We start from the raw sequence: 26,697 nt of genomic DNA, 5'->3' as shown, positions 1-26,697 counted from the left end.
GATAGGTTGTTTCTCACTCCTGGAAGATGTACCGCCTTGATGATGATGAAGTACAGTAACACCCACTCCTTGATCTTCTGAGCTTCCAAAGAAAGAATCGGTGACCTCGCTTGTTGAGATACTGCATGCAGGTGGTATGGTCTGTACAAATGCGGATGGAGGATGCTCGTATTCTTGGGGGAAAAAACTGAAGAACTAGGAAAATTGCCCTCAATTCCAGGAAGTTGATGTGCATCTTGGAGAGAGAGAGAGGCTCCATTTGCCACTTACTTGAAGGTCTCGAAGGTGCCCCCGTCAGCCTTCCAATAGAGCCTCCGTGGTCAGATGGAATGTATTCGAGATGAGGAGGGATGTTCAATCTCTCAACTATGTGGTGCACTATGCCAGTATAATGAGGATGACCGAGGAAAGGTATTTGACAAATGGAAAACTAAATTAAACTTAGTTGGGAATGAGGCTGAAAAATCACTTAGGTTAGGAAACACTATCTTAAGGTTGCAAACCTGCAGGCACAATATTATAAGACTCTATTCGAACTATATTACACACCACATAGAATAGCTCGCTGGGGGGGTATGAGTGGGATCCTCTGCCCAAGATGTCAGAGTATGGCGGCTGACACAACACACATGTTTGCAGCTTGTCCTAAACTAGACCCCTTTAAAAAAGCTATGGAAGAATTTTTTTAAGAGGAATCGGATATTCCTATTAAATTAACTAATGAGATCATGGTTCTTGGGGTGGCAAAGGAGGGGCAGGATGTACCTCATCAAGAATGTTTGTTTATTGCAATGACGCTGAGCCGGCTTTGTATTGCAACGGTATGGAAAGACTAATCCTCCTTCGTTTCAACAATGGCTCTCGAAATTATTAGCTATCTATATTCTAGAGAAAACCTTATATGAAAAAAGGCGTTAATGCAAAGCGATTGGGGAAACAGATATGGGCCCCAGTAGAAAAATGGAAACCAAAATTAGACGGGTAATCTAAAAGGGGGATAGACTTATGCTTGCTTATTCTTGTAGGATTATAGTAGACGGTGTTAAAAATTGCTTAGCCCTCTCCAGATTTTTTTTTTTAACTGTTTATTTTTAAATTATGTTTTGCACTTCGTTTGGTACTTTAAGTGACTAGGCTTTAATTGAATAATTTCTGTCGTAATAGATATATTTGTCAAAAATAATTAATTGTTTTCACTGTGACTTTCTGATGATGAAATAAAAAAATAAAAAAAATAAAAAAAGAACTTTAAGTGGAGAGAGGAATGTCAAGCCCACACAGAGATTGCTGGCAAACTGCCACCAAAGAAGTGCTTTTTTCATGATTATATTGATCTGAATAATGCCCTCGAATGATCCGGTCACCTGAAGCTACTGCCTGTCCAACTGCTCTTTGAAAGGTCTCATCCTGAGACGTGCATGAGGCACCATGAGGATGGCAGAGGACATTATGCCGAGAAAGTATTTGAGGAATCTGACAGAAACAAACTCTTTTGAGCACACTGTGAGCCAGGGATAGTATGGTTATTTGCCTTTCTGTTGATAAGAATGGCTGGTTTTGGAGGGTATCCAACATCGCTCTGAGAAATGTTATCTATTGAGAAGGTGTGAGAAGGTTTTTGTGGTAATGGACTGCAAGGCCTAGAGAACAAAACAGTTGTAGACAGATGAAAATGGCCTCCAAGGCCTGGTGAAGAGAAGGAGCCTTCACTAGCCAACCGTTGAGATATGGGAAAAACTGCAAGCCTCTTAGGTATGCTGCCATGGAAGCAAGACATTTGGTAAATACCAGAGGAGCTGAGCAGAGGTTGAAGGGAAGGACCTTAAACTGATAGTGCACGCCTGCCACAGAGAAACCTTCGATGTTTGAGATGGATAGGAATATGGAAATACGCATCCTGTAAATCGAGACTGGCCAGAAAATCCGAATGGTTCAGAAGTTGTAATATCTCCTGGAGGGTTACCATGCAGAAGGATGGTTTATGCAGATATTTGTTGAGCTTTCTGAGGTCCAGAATGAGACGCCCTTCTCCCGATTTCTTCTTCAAAGAAAAAAGTGGCAGTAGAAGCCCATTCCCCTTTTAGAGTGTGGTACAGATGCTATAGCTCCATCACCACCCCTTGTTGTTAAATATTTTGTCCACCATAAGCGTGGAAGGGTATCCTCAGATGTGAGTCCCTTGTTCATTGCACCATCAGGATTCAAGCAAGCCGGGTCGACGACGGCTGAAATGCCAGAAACCGGTCCCCGGAAGCTCGTTTCCTTCCCAGTGTAAGAATTGGCTTGGTAGTTTGGTTTGCCCTGTTCCCATCATGCACTGGGACAGGAACAGACTAATTTGCATATAGCCAGGTTCTGAGCTGGGATGGTGCAGTGAACTAAAAAACGGTGTTGGATCTAGCCCTGATCTCTTGACTGGGTGAGAGTATTCTGCTCAATTCAGAAACTCTGTCCATCAACACCCCTTGTTGTTAAATATTTTGTCCACCATAAGCGTGGAAGGGTATACTCAGATGTGAGTCCCTTGCTCATTGCACCATCAGGATTCAAGCAAGCCGGGCCGACGACGGCTGAAATGCCAGAAACCGGTCCCCGGAAGCTTGTTTCCTTCCCAGTGTAAGAATTAGCTTGGTAGTTTGGTTTGCCCTGTTCCCATCATGCACTGGGACAGGAACAGACTAATTTGCATATAGCCAGGTTCTGAGCTGGGATGGTGCAGTGAACTAAAAAACTGTGTTGGATCTAGCCCTGATCTCTTGACTGGGTGAGAGTATTCTGCTTAATTCAGAAACTCTGTCCATCACCACCCCTTGTTGTTAAATAGCTCCTTTTTGTAGCATTACGAATGCTTCCTTCTCTAGTAACGGAACATAGGGTGGTAGTGATTTTTGTGGTGGGTGAGGAGGTGGTACTGTGACAAACTCCAGGGTATGGCCATATTTAATTATATCCACGACCTATCTGTCTGTGGTAATTTTTTGCCATTGACTGAAATAGCGCGAGATGCGGGTTCCTCTTGATAAAATTACAGGCGGGGGAGAGTCACAGGCGCCGGGATATTGTCAGGGTTTCCCAACAGTATTGCTGGACTGCACAGGTTGTTTACTAAATGAGTTATAGGTCCGGGGTTGGTATTTTCAAACCTCCACAAAAATTAATAACTTCCTCTACCACGGACTCCACAAAAGGGGGTCTTCCTGTATTGGAGCGTGCCCAAAGCCTTAGCCGTCTCGATGTCTTCCTTAATGGTCTGTAAGGCATCATCAATATGCTTACCAAAAAGCGTATTGCCATCAAAAGGCATATCTAGGATTTTGCTTTGCACCTCAGGGCGAAATGTTTTTCTCAACCAGCATTGCCCCCTAAGGACAGCTGCTCCATCGAACTGACAAAAGGCCAGAGAAGCCACATCTATGGACACATCAATGATCTCGGAGGCAGACCTTTCTCCTTCAAGAAGAATCTTTCTTGCCTCTGGTCTCTTGTCCTCTGGAAGGAGGTCCAGATATGGAGCGGTATCGGACCACATGTGGCAGTTGTACCTTCCCAATATCGCTAGGGCATTAGCTGCATGCAAAGTAGTGTCTAAGGTGGTGGTAAACCTTTTGCCAATATCATCAAGGCGCCTTCCTTCTTTGTCAGGTGGCGCAGTGATAGGCGCTGAAGGATTCCTTGACCTCCGTTGTGCAGCTTGAGTTATCACAGGGTCTGGTTTGGGTGTGCCCTACCAGACAAGCTGGCGCATCATCAAGAGCCTTGTATTTTTAATCTATTCTAGGCAAAACAGCAATGACTGTAGCAGTGTTTTCATACCCTATACACCTTCCTTCCAAATACGGTATATAATAGGTATTGCTCTCACAGTCTTCCAAGATAAGTCTTTAAAATCATAAAGAAAGCAGTCAGACTTCTTGACAGTCATTGATAACTGAAAGAGAGAAGCTGCCCTTTCCATCAATGCATGGAAGCTGCATGGAAGCAGCCAATATCCTCCGGCGGAGAATCTGCTGTCTGAGGAGGGGGAAGCAGGTGTTGAGATTACGTAATCTTCCCACTCACTGCCAGTGGATCTTGTACCTTGAGGTTCACCATCCTCTATCTCCCCATCATCAGAGGTATTATGGTGTTCCAAAGGTGAAACACTATCTGTCACAGGCGACGTTCTAGACAGAGGCAGAGGTGCACTCAAAGGAAAACTAATACGATAATACTGCAACAGGTCTTGCAATTTTTGGACTAATGTCACAGGAAGGTGGACCATGGGTTCACAAACCGGTTCCGTGTATTGCAGCTTTGATGTGGAGTGTGAAAGTCCTGCTGATAATATCCCTTATAATCGTCTTCATCATCATCCGGATGCTTGACGTGAAGCTCAGAGGGTCCGTGGGCAGGGCCAGGTATGTCATCTTCATCGGGCTCCTCCAAAAATGTTGAAGGAGGTAAAGGGGAAACCAATGAAGGATTTTGGAGAAAACGCCTAATCGCCAACAAGAACATTGTTGACTAATATAATGGTGTATGTTGTAACGTCGATGGTCACTTGAGGCCAGGAGCAGCATATAGCATAGTGAGCCTAGTCGACGGCAGTGGTGTCTGTGTCGATAAGGACATAATAGGACGAAATTATCGTTGCCGACGATACGGAACTGTTGTAGTTGTTGTCGATGAAGAGGTGGTCGTCGACGAGGATGTAGACTTCGACAAGAAAGTGGTCATCGACTGAGAAGACAGTCAATGAGTAAGTCGTCGGAGGTGATGGTACCTTCGCTGTCGCTACAAGCATCATTGTGGAGCTACAATTGATGGCGCAGCAGAGACCTTGATAAACGATGGGTTTTTCGAAGACAAGATAGTTGACGACTATGCGGGGGAAACATGCCTAGACCTGTTTTTTTTAAAATCCAACATTTCGAAGAAGATATCTGGTAATTTTGAAGAAAAAACTGATTAGAGCTCAGGGAGATTCCCGTTCACATGACATGGGGTAGAAGTCTGAGGAACTCGACCTCTCTTGGGAGTGTACTACAGGGTGCTCTCACCTGATAATAAGTTTGGCTCTTTTTTAAAAAGAAAGTAGGCTATTGCAGTGACTGTTTTTTGGATTATAGCCCAGGGGCGGTGGGTGACATTTGAAAGTGTTGAGGCGCAAATTGATTTGCATACTGCACCGTAGCGAGCGAGCCCGACCCCCCTCCCCCCCCAAGAAAATTTTGAAGAAAAATCGTGCATTTTCAAGCAAATTTGGGAAAGCAGGAAGGTTAATAAAGCAATTGTGAAAGTGCAGTTATTACATTAATAGATGGCATAACATAGGTAGCTGCTTATTCAGTATATCCACAGACCTTCATACATTCCGTCCTATTACGCTCAGGTGCTGATTTCAGACTAAAAGACTTTCATGAAAATCTCAGCTCTAAGAGTAGAAGAAGTTGCACAGTAGTTGGGAAACAGCCTTCACAAAGCATTGGGAACCACGCCTTACCTTTACCAGCACATTCTTTGCAACGATAAAAAGTGTTTTCTTGAAATATATATTGGGGGGGAGAGACACCGAGAGCAGCAAACTAGGTGCTTGCCGGCCAAAGCAAAAATGAGGCCTGGCCCCACCCCCACTCACATCTATTACATTGTATCCCGACTCCAGGTCCTAGAAGACTTGAGTGCCCTGGAGTCTGCAAAACTATGGCTTCATATGGGCAGAGCTGTAGCAGTCCATAGTTGTGGATTCTCATCTGTCGATCAAAAGCCCAGAGACCCCCAAACATCTACTGAGCACCCCAACAAATACCACACTACATGTCTGGGTCGAGCTCAATCATAAACTAGCATAAACCACATATACCTTCCCTTATACACCCATCCATTTCAGGCAGTCCTTCACACCAGCATTTAGTCCTTGGCCCTTTGAGGCCTGGAGGAAGGGTGACTCTTATGGTGAGTGACCTATATAGTAATGGGAAATGTCAAGATGTGTAATAATTGCAAACAGAACTTTACCTTGTAGACACAGAAAGGTTCCACTATGCACAGCTTAGGGTATTGCCCTCAACTATCAAGGACGCGATCTCCAGAGACCTGACATCTGTAGAGAAATGTATTAGGCAAGCTAAAGACCAAAAGGGATTATCTCCAAACTATACCAGTTACTACTAGTAGAGACACTATCAAACTAATACCCATACACAAATAGATGGAATGTATTGTTAGGGGAGGCGCCTACAGATCAACAATATTCACACCTAAGGTGGGACCAAACAAGGTACTCCACACTTTTCTGGCAAAGAAACACATTTTAAATTACTGTAGGACTGGTATATACATCTGGCGAAACTCCACAAATAATACCCTAGTGCTAGTGCGCATCGCTGCGCTGGCGAGATTGTGATAACATAGGTGATCTACTTCATATGTCGTGGCCTTGTCCCAAAAATACGGTTCTTTTGTGGGGAGGTACGAGCAGGAATACGCTCCAGGTATTAATCAATAGCATGCTCGACTATGGATGCTTACGAGGTACTCTGAGGTAGGGAGTGTGTGCCACACCCACTCAGGAGTAACCAATGTTTAACTACTTAGAATGTCCTTGATTGTACCTACTACCATCTACAGGGTAGAGAATGACTAGAATGGATTGACAGTAAGTACAAACCAATCTAGAAAGTACTCTATGTCTAAAACAGTACAACCACAGCATAATAGGTTGGCATCAGAGAAACAATTAGGCAGTTAGCCATATGAAGAATTTCCATGTCTGAAGAATTTTTGCCACTGGAATTTCTTATTCACTGCTCCTCCTCTTCATATTGACAGCAGTGTTTCACGTTTCCTTTTCCTAGGAAGTGGAAGCCTTGTTTTCTTGCACCCAATCTACACCAAGGACCCTGTTGTGACACCTCAAAAGGAAACAATCACTCTCTCAATTTCCAGATATGCTAAGCAATCAACTGTCATAAGTGGTTTCGCACTACCCTCTTACTTTCCATGTGGACCAATCACTTGGGTTTGCACAGGAAATTGATTTTTGGGGTTTTCTAATAAATTTGACACCATTTGATGAGTCTTCACTAAACTTTGATACAAACACTCACTTCCTTCATGGAAAGTTCCATCGAGCTGGTGCCAAGGAAAAAAAGGAGGAGGCCCAAATTGTGTTTTCCCATGCAAATTTCCATAGGAAAATTGAATAGCATTACACCAAATTTGGCAGAACGTTCAGATATTTACCCAGAAAATGTCCTTTTTGTGATTTAGTGTAAATCCATTCAGTAGATTGAGAAACTAAGGTTCAAAATGTATGTATATATAAAGATAACGCTGTATCGTGCTCCAGAGGGTCAATAAAGATCTGATTGGCTGCTTCACATCAAAAAAGATGTTTGGTAGCCATTTTAAGACTCTGGGACTCAATCCCTTAAAAAAATAAAAATAAAAAACAAAAAAGGATTGAGAGTAGGGCAGGGATACCCTGCCACGCCTGGCCTGCTGAGGGGATCCTAGAAGGAGCCATGGGCCGCTTCCCGTTTGCACCCAGGCTTGGAAATGTTGTGGGTGACCCACATGGGGCAGGGACACCCATCCTACCAGTCAAGGCTCCATAATGCGCTGTGAGGGCTATTTATACATATTGGCATGTCCTTGTGGTGTCCCTAGAAGGTGCAAATGCACCACAAACCTTTTCTTTATAGTGGGGGGAGGCTGCAGGGAGCACAGCAGCCCACTAAGGACCATCAATCAAAAAACCTTGCAATAAGTCTCCTGGGTCATTGAATACATTACCCCAGAAGTGTTAACCAAACATTATTTTTGTTTTTAAACACTTCAAGCTAGAACTGTATGCTCTACATCTGGAGTTGAAGTCATTAAATCTTCGCCCCCCCACCCCCCCTCGCCCCCCCCCCCCACTGCTTTGCAGTGGGACGGTAGCCTCGACCTACAAATTGGATGCTTTGCAATTCTTATACATGTTCATTTCATATGAATAAACGTTTCTGACTGACTGCCTTTATATTGTTAAAAAAAAACCTCAGCAATTCACGGGAAAAAAGTGAAGGTTAAAGTGACATATTTAGGTGAAAATTGCAGTTAAAACACAAAAACAAATGTTTTTAAATACAGGAATAGTTAAGTGAGCCAACTATAAGCTGCGCCCCACAATGACCCGCCTATGACCAAACTTATTATGTCACTCATGATGTGTTCAATGACTTAATCATTCGCGGATGCTCCCGCAAAGCAGTAGTGGGGGGTGAGGGAGGGATAAAATAAGGATCACATACTTGCTGGCTGGCCACCACCTCTCTTCTGTTGTCTTCGTCCTCTTCCTGTCTTCTGTTTACACAGGAAGCACCCAGACTCCACTAAGCCAATCACAACACTACAATGCAGATCGGTGTCTAACCAGGAATATGTAGGGAATCTCCATGTGAAAGGGGCAGCTCTTTTCAGAGGATAATAGGTGAATGGTCCAAGAATGTTTATGGCAGTATTGTGCATTCCGTAACTCGGGAGGGGGGGGGGGGAGGGGGGGGGGCGGACCATGTACCAGAAATAAGGCAGTAATCATTTCTGGTAAGAATGTCATGGGGGGCAGAATAGAGTGTGAACCCACCCGCCCCGGGAGTTTAAGCTCTCCAAACATCAACCAGGTCCGACTGTGCAGCTATGTCCCTTATAGCTTTAGCTGCTGCTGAAGGGTGCTGGGGAGGGCCCTTTGAGCGATCCAACTGCGGGTCTACCACACAATTAAGATCCACCCCCCCCCATATTAGTGCCAATGTATTGTGTTTGTGCAGTTGTGTGAATAGTTTGTTATAAAACTGGATCATCATAGTTTGGGTCCATATATGTGGACAACCTGCAGATCTAAGCCCTTGCCATGACACCTTGCAATCGCGGTCCCTCCCTCCCTCCCTCCCTCTCGCGGTCCCTCCCTCCGTCCCTCTCGCGGTCCCTCCCTCCCTCTCGCGGTCCCTCCCTCCCTCCCTCTCGCGTTCCCTCCCTCCCGTTCGCGTTCCCTCCCTCTCGTTCGCGGTCCCTCCCTCCCTCCCGTTCGCGTTCCCTCCCTCCCTCCCTCTCACGGTCCCTCCCTCCCTCCCTCTCACGGTCCCTCCCTCCCTCCCTCTCACGGTCCCTCCCTCCCTCTCGCGGTCCCTCCCTCCCTCTCGCGGTCCCCTCCCTCCCTCCCTCTCGCGGTCCCCTCCCTCCCTCCCTCTCGCGGTCCCCTCCCTCCCTCCCTCCCTCTCGCGGTCCCCTCCCTCCCTCCCTCTCGCGGTCCCCTCCCTCCCTCCCTCTCGCGGTCCCCTCCCTCCCTCCCTCCCTCTCGCGGTCCCCTCCCTCCCTCCCTCTCGCGGTCCCCTCCCTCCCTCCCTCTCGCGGTCCCCTCCCTCCCTCCCTCTCGCGGTCCCCTCCCTCCCTCTCGCGGTCCCCTCCCTCCCTCTCGCGGTCCGTTCCCTCCCTCTCGCGTTCCCTCCCTCTCGCGTTCCCTCCCTCTCGCGTTCCCTCCCTCTCGCGTTCCCTCCCTCTCGCGTTCCCTCCCTCTCGCGTTCCCTCCCTCTCGCGTTCCCTCCCTCTCGCGTTCCCTCCCTCTCGCGCTCCCTCCCTCTCGCGTTCCCTCCCTCTCGCGTTCCCTCCCTCTCGCGTTCCCTCCCTCTCGCGTTCCCTCCCTCTCGCGTTCCCTCCCTCTCGCGTTCCCTCCCTCTCTCGTGGTCGGTCTCTCGTGGTCGGTCTCTCTCTCGTGGTCGGTCTCTCTCTCGTGGTCGGTCTCTCTCTCTCTCTCTCTCTCGTGTTCTCTCTCGTTCTCTCTCTCTCATATATACTAAATCCACAACACAATTTATTAGATGTTATTCCCTGCACTTTCCTTACATTGTTTGCAAACAACACTACATAAAACTGATAAAAATGAAAAGATCTTGAAATGTTAAATAATTAAAATACCTGCAAAGAGTCCTGAATTGTCAATAGGTCCTGGATAGATGTTGCGTTCACCCATATTATACATGTCCCAGCTGTCATAACCAACATATTTTTTCCACTGTTTGAACCAACGGCTATCAATTAAGTACCTGGAAAAAAATGAAAAAGCAACATTATTCATAAAAAAAAAAAAGAATAGACTATAGCCAGAATTATTAACTTTTTTAAATAAAGTAATATTATAAGGGTTGCTGAGAGCAAAGCCCTCTTTGTTGGTTTTCCAGTGAAAAAAAGAGAAACTGAAAACTACTGCAGAGAAAAGGATGCTACCAAAAAAATACAACATTATAGATTACTGAGCACATACTATTTGAAAGGGCTTACCGTAATTGGATTTAAAACTATTAAATAACCAAACACAGAATAAACAAAGGTCTAGCATGTCAAAACAGAACTCTATTGACTCAGCTCGTGGCCAAGTAGAATGGGTAGCAGTACAACAAGAAGGATTTCTATTGCTCTTTAAAATTAGGAATAGGGGTACACAGGGAAATATGGCTGTTAAATTAAGGTGGATGCTTTAATGGATTTGAAAAAGCTAAAGCTGAATCAATTGAAAATCCTGCTTAATTCTTAAATTAGCGCTGTTGGCTACAAGGCAGACGTAGGGATTTGCTGATTCACCTGTGGAGTCATATCTTGGACATATTACTAAATAGTCAAATGGGTCAGAGCTAGATCTCAAAGACTAAACAGGGATTTAAAATGGGACTGTAAGGCACTATAGGCTGAATGGAATATGGAATGTGGGACTGAATGTAATAGGAGGATTGTGGTACTGCTAGTCAAGTAGCCAGGGGAGCGTCTGAGACTGCCATTTCAAATTGGCACTGTACATTTTTTCACAGGGTTCACGTTACTCCAGAAATACTGCATAAGTTACAAATAGAACAACCAAATTCCTGCCCTAGTTGTCATGCAAATGATGGACATTTGTATATAGTTTGTCAGTTTTGTGTCATCCGTATATTGGGACACTAATGTTAACAAAATGAACAGAGTAGCGAGAAAAAGATGGCGCATCGGACAAAGCATTCTTAGCTTGAAATAATTTGGGGAACATAAAGTATGCATTTATGGCCCTTTGTATGGTATTGGCACTTATGAGAGTAGCCATGAATTGGAAGCATCACTATGTCCCAATGTTAATAAAAGGCTGGATGTTGTGAGGGAAAGAATGGTTGTTGAGAAATGGATGGGTGCATGCCTAACAGCCAGACAGATGTTAAACTTCCCAAAAATTAAAGCTAATGGAGGAAATTGGTGAGGGTGTTGATTTATCAGGATACACTTCTATCATACAGTTCTTTATTGTTCCTTAGGGTGTACACTAATTAGAAAATCTGAATATTAGAAAAATGGCTGACGTAAAAAATGTGCTAAGTAGCATGTCATTCGGGGTACATGCTTCAAAGCCACGTGCTAATTGTCTTTTTATTGCAGTTATAGGTATGAAAATAATCCACAGTTTAAAAAAAACTACAATAAAGTCAAAACAGGGGCTTATAGTAACATATTAACGTTATACATTTTGGCACATATTGAGACGTTTAGGTCAATCAGACAATGTCACTCTAAAAGTAAAGGTCTTACTCTGAACTCAAGCATGCTCACTTTACAAGTAATTGTTGGGATGATCACACTGGGCTGACATGGCTGGAATCTAGAGGAAGCTCAATGCAGAGGTTTCCAATTTGCAGCGTAGAAAATGCAGCCGCAAAAGTTGACTTCTGCCCTCCAGGCTCAGTTCAACACTGAAAGAGCCAACAAACATCTAAAGCTATCCTACTCCGAGAGGTCCAAGGAAACAGATCCTCTGCAGGAGGAGGAATAGGACTACAGCTGGAGGAGGAAAGGTGCCGCAGTGAGTTTTAAGACTCTCCCCTCAACTCCCAAGCAGGAACAGACAGAATCAATAGGTTGGAGTCTTCTGCCCTCTGTTACTTTAAACCTTCCACGGGGGACCCAAGCAGCTGTTCAGCGTTTCTGGACTGCGCACAAGTCTCTGTAAATTTACCAATGGTTTCTTAGCTCCGGTTAATAACTGCTCATGTCTCTGTAAATTCAACAATGATGCCTTCGCTCTGGTTGAATATGAACACAATCTTAAAATAGTATGAACATCTTGTGCCAAAGGACTAGAGTAAGAAGGAAGCTATTGCATTCATCTGGCATTAATAGTTTTTGCTGCATTGTTGTTAGGTCAAGCGCATGAGAGGTTATTATTATACGATCAGATTCCTTTCAGACACCTGTTCTCCTATCAAACACAACTTGAGACCTCAGGCATTGCCCAGGTTGTAAAGCACCCCCTTCGCTGAGAAAGGGGGAGGTGTATGAAGAAACACTAGAAAAGTAATTCTAACAAATAAATGAGGGGCTGTTCTCAATTGCTTTTCATCATTATAGCAATCTTCTGAATAAAAGCTTGTGAATCCTTCTTGCCAAGAATCAGCAAAAAAGGCTTTTATCCAAAGGTAAAGATCCTCATGGATCAAATGGCATGACAAGCAGCAATGACCAAACTGAGAACCTACCAGCGAGCCAGATTTCTGATCAGTGAACGCAAACCGAGAAACCATCAACATATTGATTAACTTCCTTTTTTTTCTTTTTAGAAAGGAAAAAAAAAAAAAAAAAAAAACAAATCAGGCCCAGTAAGGTATTTTTTTTTAAACAAAGCAGGGTCACAAATTAAAAAATGTTGGGAAAGGTGGGCAGATAAATAGGCATTCTTTTCTGCTGAATCTAGATGACTGGAATGCTAGGTAATTCCAGGAGGTTGTGGATTAAGAATAGAACCCCATTTAGAGTAGTGCTCCAGAGAGCCTAACTAATCGGGTAAATAAAATCAGGTGACCTAGTTAGAGGGAATGCATTGGCAATGCCCGAATTTCGCCACTGAAGGAGGAGCATGTGAAAGCTCAATAATTATATTTTGTGGGGGGGGCGTGGCTTGGACGCCGGTGCAAATGGCGGCGTAGTTTCGTCCTCCTCCGAGCGGCTGAACAAGAATGCTGTGGAAGGCTGCAATCCGCCTCCAATCCTGCCTGAAACGGGTACCTGGGCGTCGGAAGACCTGATCCAGAGACGGTGAAAGTTTGACTCGGTTCCGACCCACAGGAGAGGAGCTGACTGCCCGTTTGCCCTGACCGAGGAGGCTGCGCTCTGCGACGGAGCCCGACCCCGGACACAACCACGTGGTCCCCCGGTCTCCCGGAGGTTCAACCACGCTGCTCACTCACTAAGGACTGTTGGGGGTCTCCCTGGGCAGCGCAGGGCCGAGAATCTACATGGCATTGACGCAGTGAGTAAGAGGGCAGAGGCGAGGCGATCAGTGGGGCGGTTGACTGCTCGATGTTATAAAATACCGCGCTGGCAAATCTTAATGGCGGCCACCCAGTGAGCCTGTCTCCGCAAATCAAGCACCCTGCACCAAGATCACGATCTGCAGACAAATGCATATGCCTGTGAGGAAACTGATGTAATATAAATTCGGACCAACGCTCAGATGCAGCTTTTCTGAAATAATGCTGCAAGCAGGATCTTTTACGCTATATGAAGGACTGTGATGTATGTTTAAAATGGCGGTCCCTTGCTAAGCTGTGACCTGGTGCCTGAATACCATGATGAGCACTGTGGCCTCTGTTATGCTAGCAAGACCTGTAGGAAGATTAATAGAATAATTGACCGCGCTCTGTGAAATAATGTTGCAAGCACATGTAAGAACAACTATAGCAATCATTCCTAGAGCCTAGCTTGAATTTCTGTCGCAGTTGACATCAAGGCACTGGATAGCCCTCCAGGAATTCTGGGAAAGCTGGTGGCATGTATATGGACTGAGTCTGTGACACTGTGTATGATGTGCTGGTTGAACCTCTGCAGCAACTATTGCTAGCGCTATTTACAAGGGTACGAGTAACATTTAGTGATTTAAATGATATTTACAAGGTGCAACACGAGCATTGTGCAAACGGCGGCTCCTGCTGTTGGATGTGCTCCTATGATCTCTCTTCAATAAAAATCGTCTTTCACTATTCACGACGCAGCGCAATTCACGACGCAACGCAACGCAATTCAGTACCCGCGCCGTGAGTTGGTGGAACTCAGAACAAGACAGCGTCAGGTCTAATCGATGCGCACAACTACAACTTAAGGATGGGAGACAAAGAAAACGGCGTAACTTCTAAACGCCTGAAATCTAACCCACCGACGCCAGTCAAAGGAAATAAAGAAATGACGGATGCCATGGCAACAATTTTGAGCAGGCTGGAAGAGGTTAGGGACTTGGCCAAATCCACCAAGGAAGAGGTGGTAGCTATTCACCAGGATATCAAAGACATCAACTCAAGAATTACAGAGTCCGAGGCCAGGATAAGCAAACTGGAAGACTTTGAGAATAAAACATGTGGAGCGATCAAGAACCTCTCCTTATGCTCAGACCACCTTGTGAAAAAAGTTGCGGAATTGGAAGACAGAAACAGAAGGGGGAACCTAAGAATTTTTGGCATGCCGGAAAAAGCAGAGGAATCACATGGCACATGCATACCCTTCCTCGAGGAGTGGTTCACGCAGGCCACAAATCTAACCTTCACTCAGCCACTAGAGTTTGATAGAGCACACAGGGTACCAGGTCGAATTTCTATGGATCAGAAGGGCCCAAGAGCGATCGTGTGTAAACCGCTAAGATATCAGCACACAGAGCAGATACTTACCTTCGCCCGCAAACATAACCATGTGCTATGGAAAGGTCACAAAATCTTCATCTCACAGGACTTCAGTAAGGAGACTATGGACATCAGGAAAGCCTTCCTCGCAATGAGACCCCAACTGAAGTCACTTGGTCACATGTATGGCTTTATTGGTCCGACGAAATTTAGAGTAACCATACAAGGGGTGACACATGTGTTCTCTGACCCGAGAAAACTGCGACAACTCCTGTTCGACCAGGACGATGGTACCATGGAGGTCTCCCCTTCAGCTTAACAAGGTGCCTCTTCAGCTGGCTCAGGATGAGTTTAGGATTGAACTTTTGGTACTGTTATTCTCATATTCCTGAATCCACATTGAAGTTTCTATCGGAACTGGGACTGACATGAGGCTCTCTTGTCTGGTATTGCTAAAGAGGTGATAACAACGTCTGTAATTGACAGAAACTAATAAGGGCACGCCCGCATGGGGTCTGGTTCTGGCCAACTTTGTCTGGCACGTTAATGGTTCATGTATCTTTTGGGCCGCCTGTCAGCGTGTCCTTTGGAATCCGGATCTGTTTCAGAGCGATCTCTTGTATCCTTGATTGGAAATGGACTCACAATGATTATATCTGTGCTGCCACGATACTGCCCGTGTCCCTCCTGGACCTCGAGAAGTACTGTGCTGTGGTGTTGTTTTATAGCACTCCCATTGGTGTCAGGTGCACCCACAATAACTCTTCTACAGTTGCTGTTGTGCTTGCTGAGTGAAGCTCTGAAGTACTAAAGTATGAAGTACTATGCTGTGATGTGGAGTTGTTTTATGGCACTCCCATTGATAATAACTGATGATGTTGTGCTTGGTTTATGATACTGAAGTTAAGGTATTGACCTTCCTGCGCTCAAGGTCATGGCACCATTGTTGTCTATAGTTTATTGTTGCCTACATACTTGGCTTATTCCTTCACTAAATTTGGATTGCAGCCCCAAAGATTAATAGTTATGAGTAAGCTGCTTGGAGGCGGCCTCGTGGTCGTCATTCCCGAGTCGCCATGTTCTGTTGTTTCTACTATTGGGGAGGGAGGGGTGGGTTGAGGGTGAGGGAGGAGGGTGGAGGGAGGTTGGTAGGGGTGAAGGGGGGGATTGTTTTTGCATTTTGTATTTCGTTTTGTTTAGGTTTGTCCATCTTGCATCCTAACTTGCATACATTGCACCACATTGTGTTCCGGAACTTACACTCTGTCCGCCGACTCCATACAAAAAGTACTAGCCCTGTATTCAATGAGAGATATGACTTTGCTGGCTTGAACGAAGGGATGAGACCCTCTTTTCGATCCAACTTTTGCGCATACACATGGGTCATGAGACGGTATCACTTATTGTATAATCGATGGCTCATGTAATGAACACTCCAATAGGGACAACAACTATAGCTAATCTTCGAATATTATCTTTAAATGTTAAAGGTCTCAACCAGCCAGTTAAACGTCAAAAAGTACTGGATTATCTACGTAGACAACGTGGAGATATAGCCTTACTGCAGGAGACAAAACTAGAGGCGAAGCTATTTCATACACTGCGTAACAAATATTACACCGAAGTGATAGGCTCTGAAGCAATCTCAAAAAAGAATGGGGTGGTGATGCTGGTGGCCAAGAATGCAAATGTGGACATAGTCTCTACTACAACAGACACGAAAGGGAGGTGGATTTCGGCGAAATTACTCAAGGATGACACTGAGTTCTTTATCACAACTGTTTATGCCCCAAATACACACGATCCGTCCTTCTGGGTAGGCCTATCAAAGCAGATCATCTCCATTCCTGACACAGCACTCCATATTCTGGCAGGCGACTTCAATCTCCCATATGACCCTGTATTGGATAGGGACTCTAAATGCGTCTTTCGCCCAGGCAAAGCCCATAGGGCATTCATGAAACTATGCAATAGATTCCATATGGTGGACACGTGGCGCTTACTGCATCCTGATGGTAGAGACTACTCCTTCTACTCCCCGCCACATGACTCGTTCTCGAGAATTGACTATATACTCATATCTAACAACGCAGTGGCAAGAGTTGAAGACGCGGACATTGCTCCCAGATTAGTCTCTGATCATTCATGCGTCTCCCTTACACTGTCTAATCTTAAGCCATCTACCCGTCAATCTATGTGGCGATTCAATGATATTATTCTTAATGACACAAAACACAAAGAAACCCTTGACACCGCCATTAGAGATTTTTTATTGACCAATAGGAGAGGGGACACTTCAGACACCATCCGTTGGGAGGCATTGAAATCCACTATAAGGGGACTTATTATAAAAATATCCTCTGCTATTAATAAAAACCGCACTGCGGCCTTGCTGAAGTTAGAAGAGGACATTTCGAAACTTCAGCAAAAATACCTGATGTGTAGGGACCCTGCAACCCTAAATGAACTGTCCAATCAAAAATACACCTACAATAAACTTATCAGTGAGAAGGCAGGAATTTGGCTTGACAGGAAGAAGCGTTTTAAAATCTGCAACTCAAACAAGGCAGGGAAAGGGTTAGCGGCTTATCTTAAATTTAAAATTCAGAAGAACACCATTAATTCCTTAATCGATGACAATGGTACTCCTAACTCTGATCCCACTAAGATTGCGAACATTTTTAAAGACTTTTATGAGAAACTCTATGCTAGGAACATACACGTTGACAATGAAAAAATGGAGAAGTATCTCTCAGACTGCACACTACCAACACCTACGGCCGCAGAAAAGGAAGCTTTAAATGAACCGATCTCTGAATCGGAGGTTGTTAACGCAATCAAATGCCTTAAAAAAGGGAAAGCCCCTGGTCCTGATGGCTATACTGCTCCATTTTATAAGACTTTTGCCCATATTCTTGCAACTCCTCTATTAGAAGTTTTTCAAGAAATTAGTACCACAGGAGAGGTAAAAGGAACTATGGCTGAGGCCGTAATTGCTGTAATACCAAAAGAAGGAAAAGATCATAAACTCCCCAAAAATTACAGGCCTATCTCACTGATAAATTTAGATTGTAAGCTCCTGGCATCGATTTTAGCAAAACGCATCCAGAAGGTTCTGCCGACCCTAATACACCCCTCGCAAGCGGGATTCCTGAAAAACAGGCTTTCGAGCGACAACACGAGAATTCTGGCTCACGTTATTGAAAAAGCGAAATTCTTAACCACGCCCACCGTGGCTATCACACTAGACGCGGAAAAAGCGTTTGACAAAGTTGACTGGACTTATTTAAATGCTGTACTACACAAATTCGACCTGGGTCCCCTATTCACTAGGTTAGTCATGTCCCTCTACGCCTGTCCCTCTGCTAGAGTACGGGCTGGTGGCGCCTTTTCCTCCCACTTTAGTCTAGAACAAGGCACTAGGCAGGGTTGCCCATTGTCCCCGTCCTTATTCCTCCTGGCAATTGAACCCTTTTTGTACTATATTAGGGAAAACCCTGAAATTGCAGGAGTTCAGTTTGCAGGCTGTACAATCAAACTCACGGCCTATGCTGATGACGTATTGGTCATGAGTGAAAAAGCTGATAAGGCTATACCGGCGCTACTCTCCACAATCGAAGAATTCTCAAGTGTATCTGGGTACTCCCTAAACAAGGATAAAACTGAGGTGAAGTCGTTAAACAATCTGTGTGATAAAAACATCCTGGGCGAATCCGGGCTGACCTGGCAACCGAAGAGTTTTAAATACTTAGGTCTGGAATTTGAAAGGAACTTGGTAACCACCCTAAAAATTAATGAGGAGATTCTCTACAAAAAAATACAAAAACTCTTAGATGGCTGGTCCCCAAAGTTCCTCTCATGGTGGGGTAGGGCGGAAACATTAAAAATGATGATCAGTCCCTTGGTGAACTATATGGCATGTATGCTCCCCATGACCTTCTCGGAGGATTTTCTACATAAAGTCGAGAAGTCGTTAACGGACTTCCTGTGGAAAGGGAAGAAACCGAGAATTGCCATGAGGAAACTGCAATTGCCAAAGCTTAAAGGGGGCTTAGGTCTACCAAATTTCAGAGACTACCAAACCGCCTTTCTCTGCAGACAAGGAGCTTCCTGGTTTACCGAAGACCCCATTTATACGCCCTTATGGATCGACATTGAGAAATCCATTGTCGGAAAGGCCCCGCTGTCTGCTGTACTCACAATGGATCTCTCACACCTTACGAATTCTAAATACATCATACTCAATACTAAGAGGGCTCTCTTGAGGTTAGATCGCACTCACAAAACTGGTCTACAGATCCATAACTCTTCATCTGCTTCCTTGTGGCGTAACCCGTCAATCAAAATTGGCGGATCGCCCATAATATGGGACCACTGGTCTGAAAAAGGTGTTAATGTAATTGCTGATCTACACGAAAATAACATGCCACTACCATTCTCAACTCTGCAGGCTAGACACTCCCTATTACCGATTGACTTTTACTCGTTCCTGAAGCTAAAGTCAGCCTTATCTAGCAGATCGTTCAAACTAGCGATGCCTTGGCTAAAATCTATGCTCCCTCACTTTCAATCCTCTGGACATTTTGTCTCAAAAATATATAAACTTCTTGCACCAACACCCAACAAATCGATGAGGCGTAACGAAGCCAAATGGGAATCAGAACCAAACAATACTGGCATAAGCATAGACTGGGTCAAGATACATGCATCAGCACTCACACATAAGGTCTCGCCGATACTATCACAGACCAAATATATGATCCTTAACAGGGCTTTCTGGACCCCACAACGACTATTTAAGGTTGGCCTACGAGACACACCGACCTGCTGGAACTGCTCGTCGGATATTGGTGACCTTCCGCACATGCTATTTGATTGCCCCATGCTTCAAACATATTGGACTAAAATCTTTGACTACATTGGGCACACGTTTGACATACATCCTGCTAGGGAGTTCATCTACATTATCCTGGGGGCTTTAGACCCACTACTAAAGGGGGACCATGACCGTCAGCTCCTGGATCTCCTGCTAACACTAGCATGCAAGGTAGTCCTATGCAATTGGAAATCAGCGTCTGAGGTCTCTTTTAATGCATGGAGGGAATGGCTAGCCTGCATTAGGGGCACTGACAATCCCGCTCTTCACTCATCACCATGGCAGGTTACCAACAAAAAACTATGGTCTTCTCTAGACCAGGCCTCCTTCACTTTTGAGCCACCATGATACACCACCAATGAGTTCAACACTCAGTAAATGTGGGGTTGCCCGATGCACGAATTATAATGGTCTTATCCCACCCATATGGGCTTACCAGATTTAGATACAATGTGCAGGGACGACAAAGTATACCTGGTATTATTTGACTAGACTTGGATGGAGAGCTCTACGGAACCGTGCACAACTGTAAGATTGCAATGATGGCATATTTTATTGTTTACCTTGTTCATTTATTTATTTATTTATTTATTTATTTGTTTATCCATTTATTTATTTATTCATTCAACTCATTCATCTCGTCTCACTTACAGATCCGGTCTGCTGTTACCCTCTAGTTTTCATTATGCTTTATTTTCCGTTACTGTATGTATTTTTATATGCACTGACCCATGCTTGACCACGGCGTTTCTCCAATACGAATGTAACTATTGATGCCTTATGACCGTTATCATTTCTGTTTTTGCTCAATAAAAAAGATTTGAAATAAAAAAAAAAAAGAATTATGGAAAAAAAAAAAAATAATAATAATAATTATATTTTGTTCACCACGTTGAGAATCAGACTCATTCTAACTGTACCTGTACCAAATTAGAATGCCAACTGTTCCGGTCTTCTTTAACCTTGAAAGAATATGGCCCAGGGCCATATCTCCCATCTTGAGGAATTTATCTCAAGGGGCTTCAATCTCCCTGCAATACTTAAAGCGTATCTGCTGCAGTTCAGAGGTAGAAGCACGACTATCATTACCATAACAAACCAGATTAGGTGTTAAAAGATCACGAGGTACTATGGGACCACATGTTCTGTCACTTGGGATTTTCCAGTGAAGAGCTAATACAAAAGCCTATACAAGGAGGGTTTACCACTTGAACTGACAGTTGAGGTTTACAGAATGAAGAAGTTTCTAAATGAATATGATCCTTTGCTGACTTCAGCTCAGAAACTAGCCTCATAATTCCCCAAAGACAAGAAAAACAAGCTGCTAAAAGACGCCATTTCACTGAATGGAATACTTCAAGAGCCTTCAACAGCTTACTCGCAAAAGGGAGGCATTTTTTCTAGGCTTATTAGACATGGTAATGAACTGAAGAAAAAACATTACCAAGTAGGTGGTGCAACAAAAACAGGAAAAAAATACCCAAAAAGTTGAATCATCAGAAGCCCTTTCATCATCTTGCTGGCAAGTGGACATAAACTGTCAAGTGTTTGAGGGCATGTCTGCTGATGGAGGCGAGCATACTTAAGATTATGTCTTTTACAAAAAGTTAAGTGACATTATAATTTGAGAAACTGTCTTCTGGCCCTTCCAGTGGCATGGTATTCCCAACCAAGTGGCCAGTGTGTCTGGACAATAAGCCTTGAAATGTTTTTCTACCTGACCACACATATAGACTATGCTAATGAGCTACCATGAAGATCAATGAAGTTCACAAGATGTAGAATCATTAGGTAGATATTGGACAGGACAAAGTTCTTCTGTGGAGCTTGATATGGACATCTAAATGGAAAAGAGATATTACAATTTGAGAGATTGCTAGTCTCCACAGAATCACATTTCTTGCTCTCACAAGGCAAGAGCTACAAATCTGATTTTACTCTTCATTTTAAAGACCAGTATTTCTTTGTGAAAAGAAAATTAATTTTAAAGGTTTCAAGGATTAAAGAAAGATCTCAGTGCACACACGCTCAACACTGCACCATGCAGAATAAGAAAGCAGCAGGGATGTTATCAGTTTTCTACAAGCTGTAGTTGGGACAGGTCAAACCCCGCTACTGACAGTTAAAACACAATAGGTCAAGAATTAAGGCAGAAAAACAGCAAGAACATGGAAAATAAGGGGGAGATACGACAGACCAATTTCCAACGTACACCAACATTAGAGGGCCAAGATAAAACTTTGGCCACAGTTAACGACTATGAAAGATGTTTTTAGGATCGCTGTTACAGAGGTAATTTTCTTAAGGGCACGCACTAAATGACTGCCTGCTTTTATTCACCTTTTAATGCAACAATAGCAAAACAATGCATTAGCTTCTTCTTGAGAAAAAAGCAGGGGCCATCAATTGCTATGTGGTACAGAAAAAACGGATAACAAGGGCCATGGTAAAAACACATATTTCATGGAGAATCTGGCAAGTGTCCCTACGTAAAGGTGCCCTAATATAGAGTATCTTTGTCTAACAGAAAACTCTTGTTCTGAACTGGAACAAAAGCCTTGAAGTTATTTGTAAAAGACTAATCTTAGACAAGCATTGGAAATGCAATAGGTCTAATTTGTTTGAGAGAGAGCTGTTGACATTGCAAATGGCAAAGTCTTTTATGTATGTGTTATAGAGTCCATGTATGCGGTGTATAGTGGAATTAGAAGGGTTGGATTAGAGGAGTTGTGGAATCGTGTGGTGTTGATTTATGGAGTGGAATTACGTGGCACGGTGTGCTATGAAAATATGTGGATAAGGATGTGGTATTGAGTGTACTGGAATTATGTGGAGTTGGATTGTGTTATGGTGTGGAGTTATGTGGTGTGGAATGGATTCAAGTGGTGTTGAATTCTGAGGAATGGAACAGTGTGACACTGGATGACATTATGTTGAGTGGAATTATGCACTGCTGTCAGAACCTGCCGAATGCCTGCGATCGCCGGTGAGCCGGCCACAGTGATTTATTAAGCTACTGTCTAGAGTCTGAACGCCCTTCGGTGTCAGTGCATACACAAAGCAGTGATTATTTCCGCTCTCCTGCTGCAGACATGACCCAGGCAGTATTATAAGCTCCCTTTCAAAGGGGCCATTCGGGGTTTCTGAGCAATATCTTTGATGGAAAAAGAGGGATGGGGTGGGTGCCTAGTGATCAAGCTCCAGGTTTTCAACAAATGGTTGGTTTTCCGCCATTTCAAGGTGGAGGGCATCCACCTCCTCCACAATCTTCTGAGGCCAACAATGGAATGGGAAGATCGGATCTCCAAGATGCTTACCACATGGTTCCAATCTTTCCGCCCCATCTATGGTTCTTACAGTTCCAATGGAAAGGCCAGACTTTCAAATTTGCCATTCTCCCTTTCAGACTATCCTCGGTCCCCTGGTGTCTCACTAAAGTCCTCAAACCAGTGATCGAACGTCTCCGGGATTCTTGGACAACATGCTTCTCAAGGATCAATGCCCGCAAATGTTGCTCGGCCATCTGAACAAGACGGTGGATCACGTACAGGCTCTGGGTTTCATTATCAACAGCTAGAAATCAGCCTAGGTTCCTTCCAGGACCCTCAAATTTTTCAGTTTTGTGATCAACTCGGTGGACTCGACACAGTCTGCCAACTTAGGAAGATGACAAAAAAAAATCAAGAGGGGAACGCATCACTTGTCCTGCGTAACCAGGATTTTCAATTTTTCGTTCAGTGTACCAATAAAAAACCCTCATTCACGTACAGAGGATGGCATTGGCGCTATATCTTGATTCTCCGCCTGGCTATTAAAAACAAGGACCCTCTCCAAAAAAACAAATTTCCCTGCCTCAGATTGCCAGAATGGTCAGCCTTCTTTCCTCTTTTATCCAGGCCATCTTTCCAGGGCCCCTTCATTTCCGTGCCCCCTCAAAGTCTGAAGGCCTCACATCAATGTTGTGGTCTCACATTCACTCAGTTTATTCCCCTTTCACAGGAGTCAGGGACGAGCTGGGCTGGTGGCTTACACACAAGGAGGCCTGGAACCGATGAGACATTTTTGGCTCCAGGCTAGGTCTTGTGATCTAGTCAGATGCCATGGATTTACCACAGACTGCACATGGTCCTCCAAAGAGCAGTCCCTCCACATGAACTGCCAGAGAAAAGGCCCAGTGTAGTGTGCTTCTCAAGAAGGGCAATGAAGTGGCAGTCCATTACATCAAGTCAAAAGTGTGATAACCTGCACTCCTAACAATGTGCTTCTTTGATCAATTGTAATCAACTATGGTTTGGTGCTGTCCCAAATCCAGACTAGCCCGTGTCAGGTGAACAACTAAAGAGGAAACAGACAGAACCCGTTTGTTGGGACGCACTGTTCACATGCCCATTCAGGTGCCTAATTTTTCTAAAAAATTACTTGTTGCTAATATGGACTGCCCCATCCAGATTATGGCAAATGTTCAACAATATTACTAACCAAAATGTTTAAGAAAGAAAAACATGCTAATATATGATCAAATCAAATGATTGAAACTCTTCATTTTTTGTTTTTAATTTCAGTTAATTTAAGTTCATGGATGTTCACGTAGTTTCACAGAAAATAATCCATTCATGAAGATCATAGGGTAGTGGTATTTCCCAGTTATTCACATCACCCAATGCATTTCGGTATCTCCTTCATCAGGGGAATACTATGATGAACATTTGTAATTCTTACCAACCCGATCGTTGGTGATTCTTGTATCTCCAGAAAATGTCGGACTATGAAGTTCACGTTCGAATCTCCAAACGAACACCACCGTACTGCCAGCGTCTCTTCACTTTCGTTCTAAAGCCTTCGAACCCGCCTCACTCCACGTTTAAACCAGCCGCTGCCATAGCGTATGTCATTACATCAACCATCTGGGAGGCAAGGCCTTCTCGGATCTAGCCAAGGAGTTTTGAGAGCAGTGCCTCTCACATCAAGTCTTGGTAATGGCGGAAACTCTCCCAGGGTCGGCCAACCATGTTGCAGATTGGCAATCACGCCATCTACGGGACACGAGCCTGTGGAAGTTGCTCCCATTCATGTTCTTAGCTTACTTGGACCAATGAGGCCTGTTCACTCTCGATCTTTTTGTCGATCTTTTTGTGTCCTGCTTCGATCACCGACTTCCCCAGTTCTTCAGCTGAAGGCCTGATCCCGCAGCAGTAGCAAAAGAGATGTTCCTCCAGGACGGGTCGAAGGAGAGCGGTTATGCTTCCCCAACCCCTCCTCGCCATGATCATGAGGTTTGCGGCGTAAACTCACAGGTAGATGGTAGACCTGGTGGTAGTGATGCCACGCTGGAAGCCGCAAGTCTGGTTTGCACTTCAAATGGAACTTTCTTGGGACTTTCAAATCCATCTACCCCTAGATTCAGCTCTCCTCAGCGATCCCTACAATAATCCCCATCCTCTGGGGAAGAACGGGTCCCTCTAACTTATGGCATAGTGTATTGCAGGTTGTGATTGCAAGTCCCAGGACTTTCGAGAAACACTGTGAACATATTCTCGAGCCTGGGCGGACAGTATGGTCAAACGCTACTGGTTAGCTAGGTGTTGATGACTGGGCTGGTGCCAGCATGGGATCTGGCTCCTTTGGGGTCCAATGTTGTCAGCATACTGAATTTTTGGGCGCAGGAGAAATTGGCCAACAGGTCCATTAATACCTTTCAATCCGAAATTTTGGTGGAACATGCCTTAGTGGCAATGCTCCCATGAGTTAACATCCTTTGGTCCAGAAGTTGTGCAGGGGTATCTGGTTAGCTCTTCCTCTGGAGCCTTGTTACTCGGTTCTTTAGGGTGTCAATAAGGTCCTGAACATTTTTACAGTGCGACCTAGCAACAACTACCTTTCAGGTAAACAGCTGTAGGCCAAGCAGGCCTAAAGCTCTTTACACCAATCCAGTTGTATGGGTAAGTGGCTGTATGGATGAGTGGCTGTATGGGTGAGTGTGTGTGTGCTTGTGTCAGTAACTGCATAGGTTAGTGAGTATATGTTAGTATCTGTATGAATAAGTGAGTGGGTGTGTGTAAAACTGAATAGGTGGCTAAGTGGCTGTCAGATTGACTATGGATGAGTGACTATGGGTGAGTGAGTATCTCTATGGTTGACTGACAGTGTGTGAGTGGATGTATGGGTGTATGAGTAGATGTGTGTGTGTAGACATATGAATCAGTGAGTAAGTACTGCATCAATGGTTTTGAGAATGATAGTGTGGAAGTTGGAATGAGTGTATGAAAGGTTATATTGGGCTGTGAGTGGGTGCGTCAGAATCTGTTATTGATATCACCAGCGATGTCATTTGCACCACCTGGCGCACCACTTGTTGGGGGATGAAGTACACTTAGCTCTTGAGGGTCCTTGGGGGCCAACGACCCCTCCCGTTATTTCCAGTCAGACCCACATAGCTGGATTACTGAGAGATTGTCAGAGGCCACGCCCCCTTTCTAAACCACTATGCAAATGTGCCTCCTGGCGACAAATGCTTGGGGGAAGAAGTCCCCTTTAGTCCTGAGGCCCTCAGGAAGCAAGAGGACCTTATCTCCCCCACCAGCAGTGCGCTGAGATGTGCATTTGCTGAGTAGTGGAGAAAGGGGGTGCGGCCTCAGACCTCTCAGCAATCCCACTGTCTGGGACTTACTGGAGGTCTTATTGACCCCTAAGCACCCTCCACAGCCAAAGGGACATCATCCCCCAACTAACAGCATGCCAGGAGGCGCATTTGCAGAGTGGTGGAGAAAGGGGGCGGGTCTCCAGCAAGTTGACAACTTTTTTCTTTCTTTGTAAGGATGGTCGAGTGGCCGCCCCTTCCCTGGGCCATTTTGGGACAGAGGACCCCATCCCCCCGGGTCCTGTCTTTGTTTTTTTAATATATATATATTTGAAAGGGAGGGTGGCTGAGCGGTCCCCCTCCCGGACCATTTTCGGCCCCGGGGACCCCATCGCCCCAAAGCGTCACTTTATTTTCTAAGAAAAAAAGGGAGGTGACCACATGGTTTCAGTCCCCACCCCACCCCCCCCAAGAGCTGATATTGTCCCCAGGGACCACATTGGCCAGGGCCAGGTCTCTTCGTTGGAGAACACGGGGGAACCTGACCCAGGGAGCTTTTAACATGCAGCTCCCTGCATCCCAAAGCAATGTTCGTTTCCCTG

At 44.8% G+C, this 26,697-nt stretch overlaps 1 protein-coding gene across 1 annotated transcript in view; it reads right to left on the bottom strand.

Moving 5' to 3' along the window:
* The window catches only part of USP4 (ubiquitin specific peptidase 4), an 824,148-nt gene that overhangs the window by 720,048 nt on the left and 77,403 nt on the right, over positions 1–26,697 (bottom strand). Inside the window, exon 2 of the mRNA XM_086938769.1 lies at positions 9,937–10,064. Within this exon, the coding sequence (XP_086794895.1) occupies positions 9,937–10,064 (128 nt within the window). The remainder of the gene's footprint in view (positions 1–9,936; positions 10,065–26,697) is intronic.

This window comes from Lissotriton vulgaris, chromosome 9 (assembly GCF_964263255.1).
Source record: "Lissotriton vulgaris chromosome 9, aLisVul1.2, whole genome shotgun sequence".
NCBI classification, from domain to species: domain Eukaryota; kingdom Metazoa; phylum Chordata; class Amphibia; order Caudata; family Salamandridae; genus Lissotriton; species Lissotriton vulgaris.
Note: the sequence above shows the minus strand (reverse complement) of the source record. Positions and strands in the feature narration are given on the sequence as shown.